The sequence below is a fragment of the Gorilla gorilla genome, chromosome 11 (genome assembly GCF_029281585.2).
Source record: "Gorilla gorilla gorilla isolate KB3781 chromosome 11, NHGRI_mGorGor1-v2.1_pri, whole genome shotgun sequence".
In the NCBI taxonomy this organism is placed as follows: Eukaryota; Metazoa; Chordata; class Mammalia; order Primates; family Hominidae; genus Gorilla; species Gorilla gorilla.
Genome location: NC_073235.2, coordinates 37,475,457 through 37,488,319, shown reverse-complemented (window position 1 = coordinate 37,488,319; position 12,863 = coordinate 37,475,457). Strand labels below are relative to the sequence as shown.

At 40.7% G+C, this 12,863-nt stretch overlaps 1 protein-coding gene across 4 annotated transcripts in view; it reads left to right on the top strand.

Moving 5' to 3' along the window:
* MAP3K19 (mitogen-activated protein kinase kinase kinase 19) overlaps positions 1–12,863 on the top strand; it is a 96,901-nt gene extending 84,038 nt beyond the window's left edge. For all 4 annotated transcript variants that reach the window (XM_063694780.1, XM_004032585.5, XM_055380794.1 and 1 more), the window contains one exon: positions 12,438–12,863. In XM_063694780.1, the coding sequence (XP_063550850.1) occupies positions 12,438–12,504 (67 nt within the window). In that variant the 3' untranslated portion in view covers positions 12,505–12,863. The remainder of the gene's footprint in view (positions 1–12,437) is intronic.

Below are 12,863 nucleotides of genomic sequence, written 5' to 3'. Positions count from 1 at the left end.
AACTGTAATGTAATGGAGATTAACTAGTGCTGTGATTTTCAAATTTTTAGCCAGGTACTCTCTGCTCATAGAAATCTTAAATCAAAGAATAAAATAAAAGCAGACAGATGGCTCTAGTTAAAGTGTGTATCCATGGGGTGGGGAAGAGTTAAGGAGTAGGGCTGTGGGTGCTGGAGCCCACTCTAGGATACTGCACAGCAGCCCCAAACCCCAAACCCACCTACCTAGCAAGGCTCAACTTTAATTGGAGGACAAGAAAGGCCTGAGACTCAAAGTCAATTTCCTGTCTTTCAAGGAAGTTTGCCTTCTTATCCCTAGATGAAAAACTCCAGTGTCCCATCTTTTAGCAAGCACATATGGCAACCCCCAACTCCCAGGGGGTTCATTTTGCCTTTCTGAATAAATCTTAGAATCTACAGGTCTCCCTCTCTGCCAGTGAATGTGTCTCTCTTTCAGTCTCTGTCTCTCTCTCCCAGCACATGTGTATCAGCCTGTCCTGGCTGATTTCAGGATAATTACATGGGCCAGGGCAGGAATGCCACTCCAGGGGTACAGTTTTTGGCATTGCTAGATGCAGAGACCCCTTAGGTTTCCAGCGTGGATTTTGTGGACAGAGCCCCAGTCACTGAGATGCCCACCCTCTCCAAAAAAAAAAAAAAAAACCGCATAAATGTGTTGGAAAATCGTATAGACAAGTACTAGTTTGATATTGGTGTTAACTGTTAAAACTATTGTAGTTGCTTTGTTCCGAATTTAACAATTACCTATATTATTGACTCACAGCTAGAAACCACTTGTTATTCTCATTTTCTTTCAAGTTGTGATTAAATACACACAGACACACACACACACACACACACGAAGCGCTTTAAAGAGAAAGGGTGGAATCTTCTTTTATGGCTCTCCTTTTGAACCGTTGCTTCATAAACTAAGCAGTATACAATTCACACCACTAATAAAAATTAACAGGGTTATTGTGAAGGTTAAGTGAAATGGTGCATGTAAATTGCTTAGCAGAGTGTGGGGCACAAAATTAGGAGTTTACAGTTAATAATCATTAGGAAGAACACTAACATACCTTACCTAATTAGAGTCATATACAAGTATATAATTACCTCCTAAAATTCTGTGGCAAAGACCCTGAGGACCCTAGCATCTCACCTGATATCAATAACAATACTCCTTGGAGATATGGATATCCAGAAAATAAAGGGCGAGGCACTCTTAAAGATTCAGAAATAGAGGTAATCAGGCATAGACTAGGGAAAGTCTAAAGAAAACAGAAATGAACTTGGGGAAGCTGAGAGAAGTAAGCATGGAGAGGGTACTCCTATTGACAGATCAAGTTCTGGGAAGTCAGGCCAAGGAGTTTAGCTTTGTTGCAATAGGCAGTGAGGAGCAGGGGGCTGCAAAAGATTTGGGGTAGAAAAGGCCATAAAGAAAAGGGTCTTTGGGAAGGCAGGTCAGATGGCAATGTATTGAAGGGCCTGGGATGGATGTCGCTTGAGACTAGAAAGCTCTGCAGAAATCCAGAGCTTGGATGCTGATGGTGGTAGAAGCAGTGGGATTGTAAAGGATTCCAGAAAATTTCAGAGAAAAGGTGAATCAAGACTTGGTAATGGAGCAGGATGATAGGATTTCACATTTTTGAGTCTGGATAATGGGAGAAATCACAGTTGTGAGAGAAGAACAGGGAGGCAGCTAAACCCTTCCCACCTCCTGTAAGGAGACATTTGAAGCTATGGAATTGCAGCTCAGGACAGCAATTAAGATTGGAAGGACACATTTAAAAATAATTATAACAGCCAGGTGCAGTGGTTCATGCCTGTAATCCCAGCACTTAGGAAGGCCGAGGTGGGGGGATCACTTAAGCCCAGGAGTTCAAGATGGAGACCATCCTGGGCCACATGAAGAAACCGCATCTTTACAAAAAAATACAAAAATTAGCCAGGCATGGTGGTGTGTGCCTGTAGTCCCAGCTACTCAGGAGGCTGAGGTGAGAGGATGAGAGGATCGCTTGACCCCAGAAGTTGATGCTGCAGTGGGCTGAGATGGCACCACTGCACTCCAGCCTAAGGGACAGAGTGAGACTCTGTCTCAAAAAAAAAAAAAAAAATCATTATAAGGTTGATTGCTACAGTCATAACAAAATTATGGGGCTGAGGAAAATATTTTGAAAATGTTCACAATGGAAGCTAACAGAAATGCATGGCATCAAGTCTAGCACATAACTGGAGAAGGGAAGGGAGGAAGGGAAGGGAGTTGCCCCAAGGTGTAAGAAGAAACAAGAGGACAGAGTGTCCCTAAGTCTAAGCAGAGGTAGTTTCAGGTAGGAGGGAGTAGTGAATGTTTCAAGTGCTACAGAAATGACAAACAGCTCATTAAATCTGGTTAATTTCAAGAGGGCAATTTCTATAGAGGAATGGGCCAAATGGTTAAGAATACAGGAGGGAAGTCACCGAGCTTAGCCTTGTTAGAGACATTTGGCAGAGACATTTAAAATGGGATGGGCCAGGCGCAGTGGTCCATGCTTGTAATCCCAGCACTTTGGGAGGCTGAGGCAGAATAACTGATTGCACCCAGGAGTTTGAGATCAGCCTGGGCAACATAGGGAGACCCTGTTTCTACAAAAAATTTAAAAATTAGCCGGGCGTGGTGGCTCACGCCAGTAATCCCAGCACTTTGGGAGGCCGAGGCGGGCGGATCACAAGGTCAGGAGATCAAGACCATCCTAGCTAACACGGTGAAACCCTGTCTCCACTAAAAATACAAAAAATTAGCCGGGTGTGGTGGCAGGCACCTGTAGTCCCAGCTACTCGGGAGGCTGAGGCAGGAAAATGGTGTGAACCCGGGAGGCGGAGCTTGCAGTGAGCTGAGATTGCTCCACTGCACTCCAGCCTGGGTGACAGAGCGAGACTTCATCTCAAAAAAAAAAAAAAAAAAAAATTAAAAATTAGCAAGTCACGGTGGTGTACACCTGTAGTCCCAGTGACTCAGAAGGCTGAGGTGGGAGGATCACTTGAGCCTGGAAGGTTGGATCACAGTGAACCGTGATCATGCCACTGCACTCCAGCCTGGGCAACAGAATGAGACCCTGTCTCAAAAAAAAAAAAAAAAAAAAAAGTGGGTGGGGGAGCGGTGGTAGCTAGAAATGGTATCCAGTTCAAGGAAAGGATTTTTAAGGAGAGAGATTTCTGCATATTTTAAAGGCAGGAGAAAGGGCCTCCAGATAGTGAAAGAATTTTTTTTTCTTTTTTTTTTCCGAGACGGAATCTTGCTTTGTTACCCAGGCTGGAATGCAGTGGTGTGATCTTGGCTCACTGCAACGTCCGTCCACGGGTTCAAGCAATTCTCCTGTCTCAGCCTCCCAAGTAGCTGGGACTACAGGCGCCCGCCACTGTGGCCAGCTGATGTTTTTGTTTTTTTAGTATAGACGGGGTTTCACCATGTTGGCCAGGCTGGTCTCGAACTCCTGACCTCGTGATCCACCCATCTTAGCCTCCCAAAGTGCTGAGATTACAGGTGTGAGCCGCTGTGCCTTGCTGGATTTTTGGTTTTTGTTTTTTTTTTTTTTTTTTTACTTTTGAAATGACACAAAATATAATACTTTTACACAAAATACTTTTAATAGTATTTATTTCCATTTTCACCTGGAAAATGATCTGGTGGCCATTGTGCTTTCAAAATTATTTTAAAAAGGAGGGGCTTCAAGATGGCTGACTAGAGGCATCTGGCACTTACTTCCTCCACAAAGAACTAAAATAGCAAGTAGATAAGCACATTTCAAATACAGCATCTGAGAGAGAACACTGGATTTCAACAGAGAAGTTACAGGAAACACCTGAGACATGGAAGAAAAGGAAAGGAAGGCAGTCAGTTTGGTTGAGATTAGCCGAGAGCCCAGAGAGCCTCCCTAGTGTGGGGAAAGGGTGAGAGACCCTCAGTGGTCCACATTCTCACAGTGAACTCCTGCAATCCTAGCCATGGGGGAACCCTTTAGTCCTTGCAGACACTGAGACTAGAATATGGAGCTGCCTGGAAACCATGTGACAGCATTGCTCCGGAGAGGGAGCTCACACCTGAGTCCTAAGCCGCTACAGCATGGCACCATTTTGAGAGTCCAGCCCCCACCAGACTCCATCCCGCCCTGGGGTCCAACAGCCCCTGCAACTCCATATCCTTGGAACCCTACTTACATCTTCTTGTGTTTACCTGGAGGGCTGCAGCAGTGTGATGCCAGTTGTACCCAGTGGAGTGGCCAGATCCCCAGCATTGTAGCACACATGGTGTCCTGCACCCCAGAAACAACAGTGCAGCGCACCAGGGAGGCTGCTCCTGGGACAAAGGGAGCCAAAGCATGTGCTCACCAGTGCCTAAGAACTGCCTACCTGAGGTGGCTATAACAGATAGCAACCCCACCCTTTCTAGCAGCAGGGCTGCCACACACATGCTCTGAGGACAGACTCTGCTGCTGTCCACTGCAGCTTCTGCTTAGGCTGAAGTGTGTGCCACTGGCAGTGACCCCACCCACTTCAGCAACAGGGTTGCAGCACATTTGCATGTGCCCTGAGGACTGGCTTTCTTGGCTGCAGCTGCTGCCACCACCAGAAGCAAAACCTTGAGCTCCCTGGAACCTGAGAGCCACCTGCCTGAAGCTGCTGCCACTGACGGCAACTCTTGCTTCCACCAGTAGCAGGGCTATAGCACACTTGCACATGCCCTAATGACAGGCTTCCCTTGCCCACCACCACCGGAGCTGCAGCCACCCAATCATCATGCCAGGGCCCTGGGGATCACCCCACCCTGCCCACTACTGCTGACCCCTGAGTGTACCACTGGAGGGCCTGAGGAAAGGTCAACCAAGCCTGGCCCAGCAGCCCTGCCGGTGTCTGAGCACATTGCCTGGGGCCTGGGGATTCTCTGCCCTATCACTGCTGGTATCTGTACATTCCTCCTGAGGACCTGAGGACCGGCCCATCCAGCCCATTGCAGCCACTATTAACACCAGTGCCTGCTGCTATGGAGCCCAAGCATTATCCCAGTACCACTATTGCCATTGCCCATGCCATGCATGCTGCCCAGGAGTCTAAGGACCTATCCACCCACCCAGCACACCACTGCCACTACCAGGACCTGAGCAAGCCTTGGAGGCCCAAGAATTGGCTCATTTGAACCCGCTAACACTAGTACCCATGTATGTCACCCAGGGGCCCAAGGATGGGCATGCTTGACACACCACTGCTACCACTCAGGCTAAAGGAGTGGCCCACCTGGCATGCCAATCCCCAGCAAAACCTCACCACAGACTCCACTAACAATCACAGACTTAGCTGCTGAAGAAATCACAGACACCACTGGCGCTGTTTACAGCTGAAGAAATTATACTAAGACCACACTACTGCATACACCCAGAATCAAAGCTAAAGCATCCTACCCAATCAACACCATAGATACATCTTCAGGAAAGAGTCTTCCCTTATGAAAGCCAATCCAAAAATTTAAAAGAAGTGACTGTTATACCACATGTGCCAATTCATTCAAGAGCTTTGACAATAGACTACATCAAGCAGGAGAAAGAATCTCAGGACTTGAATACAGATCTTTTGAAATAACCCATTCAAACAAAAATAAAGAAAAAAAAAGAGTGAAGAAAGCCTACATGACATGTAGGAAACTATAAATTGGCCAAATATACAATTTTGATTGTTCCAGAAGGTGAAGAGAAGACCAAAGGTATAGAAAATCTATTTAAAAACAGAATAGTTGAAACTTTCCCAGGTCTAGCAAGAGATTTAGACATCCAGATACAGGAAGCTAAGAGATCCACAAATAGATACAACCTAGAAAGGTCTTCTCCATGGTACATTGTAGTCAAACTGTCAAAAGTCAAAGACAAAGAGAAAATTCTAAGAACAGCAAAAGAAAAGCATCTAGTAATGTATAAAAGAACCCCCATCAGACTAACAGTGGATTTATCAGCAGAAACCTTACAGGCCAGGAGAGAATGAGATAATATATTAAAAGTTTTAGGCCAGGCATAGTGGCTTGCACCTGTAATCCCAGCACTTTGGAAGGCTGAAGTGGGTGGATCACCTGAAGTCGGGAGTTTGAGACCAGCCTGACCAACATGGAGAAAATCCATCTCTACTAAAAATACAAAATTGTCCAGGTGTGGTGGCACATGCCTGTAATCCCAGCTACTCTGGAGGCTGAGACAGGAGAATTGCTTGAACCTGGGAGGTGGAGGGTGCAGTGAGCCGAGATCGTGCCTTTGCACTCTAGCCTGGGCAACAACAGCAAAACTCTGTCTCAAAAAAACAAACAAACCAAAAAAAAGTTTTGAAAGGCATAAAAACAAAACCAAAACTGTCAGCCAAGAATGCTATACTCAGCAAAGTTATCCTTCAAAAATGGAGAAAGTCTTTCACAGACATGCAAAAACTGAGAGACTTCATCACCATTAGTGGCCCTACAAGAAATGCTTAAGAAAGTCCTACACCTGGAAGTGAAAGGTCATATCTATCATCATGAAAACATATGAAAGTGTAAAACTCACAGGTAGAGGAAACCACACAAAAGAGGTAGAGAAAGGACTCAAACGTTAACACTACAGAAAACCACCAAACCACAATGATAAATAACAAGAGAGAAAGAAAGAAACAAACAAACAAAAAAACCAACCAGAAAACAATCAACAAAATGACAGGAATAAGAACATAAATGGATTAAAATTTCCAATTAAAATGGCTGAATAGATTTTTAAAAAGTGACCCAAAAATATGCTGCTTTCAAGAAACTCGCTTTACCTGTAATGACACATATAGACAGAAAGTGAAAGGATGGAAAAAGATAGTTCATGCAAATAGAAACCAATAGAGAGCATGAGTAGCTATATTCATATCAGATAAAACACACTTTATGTCAAAAACAGTAAAAAGAGACAAAGTCACTATATAATGATAAAGAGAAAAATTCAGCCAGAGGATGTAACAGTTCTGATGCACCCTACACCAGAGCACCCAGGTATATGAAGCAAATATTATTAGATCTGAAGAGAGAGATAAACTCTAATACAATCATAGATGGGGACTTTAACACCCCACTCTCAACATTAAGCAGATCATCTAAACAAAACATCAACAGAGAAACCTGGATTTAAATTGCACCTTAAACCAAACAGACACAACAGATACCTACAGAATATTTTCTCCAACAATGGCAGAATAAATGTTCCCATTAAAACATGGAACATTTTCCAGGATAGGCCATATGTTAGGCTGCAAAACAAGTTTCAACAAATTTTTAAAAATCAAAATCATACCAAGTATTCTTTCAGCCACAATGTAATAAAACTAGAAATCAATAACAAGAGGAACTTTGGAAACTGTATAAATACATGGAAACTAAACAACATGTTCCTGAATGGCTACTGGGGCAAGAAAGAAATTAAGAAGAAAATTTAAAAATTTCTCAAAACAAATGAAAATCAAAACACAACATGCCCAAATCTATGTGACATAGTAAAAGCAGTGCTAAGAGGGAGGTTTATAGCAATAAAAGCCTACATCAAAAATGTATGAAGATTGGCTGGGCATGGTGGCTTACACCTGTAATCCCAACACTGTGGGAGGCCAAGGTGGGAGGATCACTTGAAGCCAAGAGTTCAAGACCAGCCTGGGTAGCAATGTGAGACCTTGTCTCACAAAGAAAAAAAAAAAAAATTAGCTAGCTAGGTCACTTGGGAGGCTAGGGTGGGAGGATTGCTTGAACCCAAGAGTTCGAGACTGCAGTAAGCCATGATTGCACCACTGCATTCCAGATGGGGTGACCTTTTAAAAAAGTATAAAAATTTAAATAAATAATCAAGGAAACAGAAGAAAAAGGGAACAAACCAAACCCCAAATTAGCAGAAAAAAAGAAATAAAGATCAGATTATGTTAAGTGAAATAAACCAGGATCAGAAAGACAAACATTGCATGTCCTCACTTATTTGTGGGATCTAAAAATAAAAACAATTAAATTCATTAACATAGAGAGTAGAAGGATGGTTACCAGAGGCTGGGAATGATAGTAGGAGGATAGGAGTAGGGCAGATAGGGATGGTTAATGGACTAAAAAAAAAATAGTTAGAAAGCTTGAATAAGACCTACCATTTGATAGAACATCAGGGAGACAATAGTCATTAATAACTTAATTGTACATTTTAAAATAATTAAAAGAGTGTAATTAGATTGTTTGTAACACAAAGGATAAATGCTTGAGAGGATGGATACCCCATTCTCCATGGTGTGATTATTTGACATTGCATGCCTGTATCAAAACATCTCATGTACCCCATAAATATATACACCATGTACCCACAAAAATTAAAAATAAAAAAATTTAAAAATCAATAGAAAAGTAATAAAGGTCAGAGTAGCATTAAATGAAATACAGAAAAAAATACAAAGGATCGGTGAAATGAGAAGTTGGTTAAAAAAAATAAAATAAAATCAATAAACTGCTAGCTAGACTAACCAAGAAAAAAAAGAGAGATGACCCAAATAAAAATCAGAAACAAAAAAGGAGACATAACAACTAATACTACAGAAATGAAAAAACCCACCAGAGAACATTATGAACAAATATAAGCTAACAAACTGGAAAACCTAGAGGAAATGGATAAATTCCTGGACACATACAAGATTGAGTCAGGAAGAAATAGAGAACCTGAACAGACCAATAATGAGCAATAAGATTGAATCAGTAATAAAATATCTCCTAACAAAGAAAAGCCCAGGACTGGATGGCTTCACTGCCATATTCTACCAAACTCATAAAGAAGAACTAACACCAGTTATCCTCCAACTATTCCAAAAAATTGAGAAGGAAGGAATTCTCCCTAACTCATTCTATGAAGCCAGCATTACCCTGATACCAAAACCAGACAAGGATGCGAAAACCACAAAAAAAGAAAACTATAGGCCAGTATCCTTGATGAACACAGATACAAAATTCCTGAACAAAATACTAGCAAACCTAACCCAACAGCACATCAAAAAGATAATACACCATAATCAAGTGAGTTTTATACTAGTGATGCAAGGATGGTTCAACATGCACAAATCAATAAACATGATACATCACATTAACAGAATGAAGGACAAAAACAATATGACCATCTCAATAGAAACAGAAAAGGCATTTTCTAAAATCCAACATCCCTTTGTGATAAAAACTATCAACAAACTAGGCATAGAAAGAACATACCTCAATATAATAGGCCATATATGACAAACCCACAGCTAACATCATACAGAATGGGGAAAAGGTGAAAGCCTTTCTTCTTAGAACTGGAACAAGAGAAGGATGCCAACTTTCACCACTCCTATTCAACATAGTATGGGAAGTTCTAGCCAGAGTGATTAGGCAAGAGAAAGAATAAAAGGCATTCAGGCTGGGCGCAGTGGCTCATGCCTGTAATCCCAGCACTTTGGGGGGCTAAGGCGGGCAGATCATGAGGTCAGAAAATCGAGACCATCCTGGCTAACACAGTGAAACCCCATCTCTACTAAAAATACAAAAAATTAGCCGGGTGTGGTGGCGGGCACCTGTAGTCCCAGCTACTCGGGAGGCTGAGGCAGGAGAATGGCATGAACCCGGGAGGTGGAGCTTGCAGTGAGCTGAGATCGTACCACTGCACTCCAGCCTGGGTGACAGAGTGAGACTCCATCTAAAAAAAAAAAAAGAATAAAAGGCATTCAAACTGGAAAAGAGAAAGTCAAACAGTGCCTCTTTGCAGATGACGTGATCTTATATCTAGAAAAACCTAAAGACTCCACCAAAAAACTCTTAGATCGATTCAGTAAAGATTCAGTAAAGTTGCAGGATACAAAATTAACATACGAAAATCTGTTGTGTTTCTATATACCAACAATGAAGTAGCTGAAAAAGAAATCAAGAAGGCAATCCCATTTAAAGTGGCTACAAAAATAAAATAAAATACCTGGGAACAAATGTAACCAAGGAGGTGAAAGACCTCTACAAGGAAAACAACAAAACATTGATGAAATAAACTACAAAACATTGATGAAAAAAATTGAAGACACAAACAAGTGCTCATGGGTCACAAGAATCAATATTGTTAAAGTGGTCATACTAACCAAAATTATTTATGGATTCAATGCAAAAATACCAATGTAATTTTTCACAGAAATATATACAAAACAATCCTAAAATTTGTGTGGAACCAAAAAGGAGCTAAAAGAGCCAAAGCAATACTAAACAAAAAGAACAAAGCTGGAGGCATCACACTATGTCACTTCAAAATATACATAAAATATATACAAAATATATTACAAGGCTACAGTAACCAAAACAGCATGGTATTGGTATAAAAACAGACACATAAACCAATAGAACAGAGTAGAGAACCCAGAAATAAGTCCCCATATGTAAACCAACTTATTTTTGACAAAGGGACCAAGAACAAATACTGGGGAATTGACACCCTCTTCAATATATGGTGCATATTCATATGCAGATGAACGAAGTTAGACCCCTATCTCACCATATACAAAAATCAACTCAAAATTGATTAAATACCTAAACATAAGACTCAAAACTATAAAATTACTAGAAGAAAACATAGGGAAACACTCCAGGTTATTGGTCTGTGCAGAAGCTCTTTAATATATAGTTCCATTTGTCTATTTTTGGTTTTGTCACCTGTGCTTTTAAGGTAAAGGAAAGCACAGCGTGAAGAGACAACCTGTTGAATGGGAGAGAATATTTGCAAAATGTTCATCCAACAAGAAACATATCTCAAAAGAAGACACAAATAGCCGACAGGTATATGAAGAAATGCTCAACATCACTAATCAACAAGGAAATGCAAATTAAAACCACCAAGAGATGCCATCTTATCCCAGTTAAAATGACTACTATTAAAAACACACAAAAATAACAGATGCTGGCAAGAATGTGTAGATAAGGAAACTCACGTACTGTTGGGTATGAATGTAAATTAATACAGCCATTATGGAAAACAGTATGGAGATTTCTCAAAAAAACCCCAAAAAACTAAAAATAGAACTACCTGCTGTATGATCCAGCAATCCTCCTACTGAGTATTTATCCAAAGGAAAGAAAATCATTATCTCTAAGGGATACCTGCATCCTCATGCTTATTGCAGCACTATTCACAATAACAAAGGTATGGATCCACCTAAGTGTCCCTCAACAGATGAATGGATAAAGAAAACTTAGTATATATGCACAACAGAATGCTACTCAGCCATAAAAAAAATGAAGTCTTATCATTTTCAGCAACAGAGATGGATCTGGAGTTCTTTATCTTAAGTAAAATAAGCCAGGCCCAGCAAGACAAATACCACATGTTCTCACTCTTATGTGGGAGCTACGAAAGTAGATCTCACGGAAGCAGAGAGTAGAATGATAGTTATCAGAGGCTGGGAAGGGTGTGTATGTGGTGGGGCAGGGAGGATAAAAAGAGGTTGGTTAATGGGTACATAATTAGATAGAAGGAGTAAGTTCTAATGTTTGATAACAGAGCAGGGTGACTGTAATTAACAACAATGTATTCTGTATTTCAAATAGCTAGAAGAGAGGACTTGAAGTCTTCCTGACACATAGAAATGACAAATACTCATTATATAATATCAATAAAGAAAGTGGTTGCACAATGTAGCGGGTACGGGAAGTTACCTGGTTGTTAAAGCCTTAATAAATATTTATGTATCTGAAAAAAAAAATCAAAAGATGGCCAATGTAACCAAAAGAATGCCTCTGGAATAGGCCATTGCAGCTAATCATTGACTATTTCATTAGCTTATTGGTTCATTAACTGGCTCATTGACTGATACCTTTCTAAAATCTTTTGAATTTCTTGAAGAAAAAAACTATGCCACAATAGTACCGAACAACTGTCTCCCTCTATCTTACGTTAATCCAGGAGTGCCCAAAACGGGATTATTTCAATTAATCACCAAAGCATATTTGAATATCTATTTTAAAAGGTTTTCAATTCTGGATTTTAATGCTTCTGAATTTTAAAAGTAAATGTAAGTGTGAATTTTACCATACGTAAATTAGACTCCAAACAAATTGCACAAAAGTACAATGGGAAAGTAGGGCCTAGTTTTCAATCACAATAGCTACCACTTTTCAAACAAGTACCATGCTATTGTTTAAAAGTTGTATATATATTATTTAATTCTCCCAATGAGGTATTATTGTTATCTCCATCTTACTGATGAAGAGAGTTTTAGTCACTTAGCTTAAGGTCACACAGCTAAAAATTGGAGACTGGACTCAACCCAAGTCTGTTTGACTATCAGAAGTTGTATTTCCGTCTTTAAAAGTTCACATTTAAGTAGATCTCATTGGCAGTCTCATTACTGAGTGCTGCTGCTTCTAATGTGTTTTTCCCTTCTTAGGGACCAGCATGAGCGACCTTCTGCTCTCCAGCTCCTGAAGCACTCCTTCTTGGAGAGAAGTCACTGAATACACATCAAGACTTTCTTCCCAGTTCCACTGCAGATGCTCCCTTGCTTAATTGTGGGGAATGATGGCTAAGGGATCTTTGTTTCCCTACTGAAAATTCAGTCTAACCCAGTTTAACCAGATCCTATGGAGTCATTCACTGAAAGTTGCAGTTACATATTAGCCTCCTCAAGTGTCAGACATTATTACTCATAGTATCAGAAAACATGTTCTTAATAACAACAAAAAACTATTTCAGTGTTTACAGTTTTGATTGTCCAGGAACTACATTCTCTATTGTTTTATATGACATTTCTTTTTATTTTTGGCCTGTCCTGTCAATTTTAATGTTGTTAGTTTAAAATAAATTGTAAAAACAA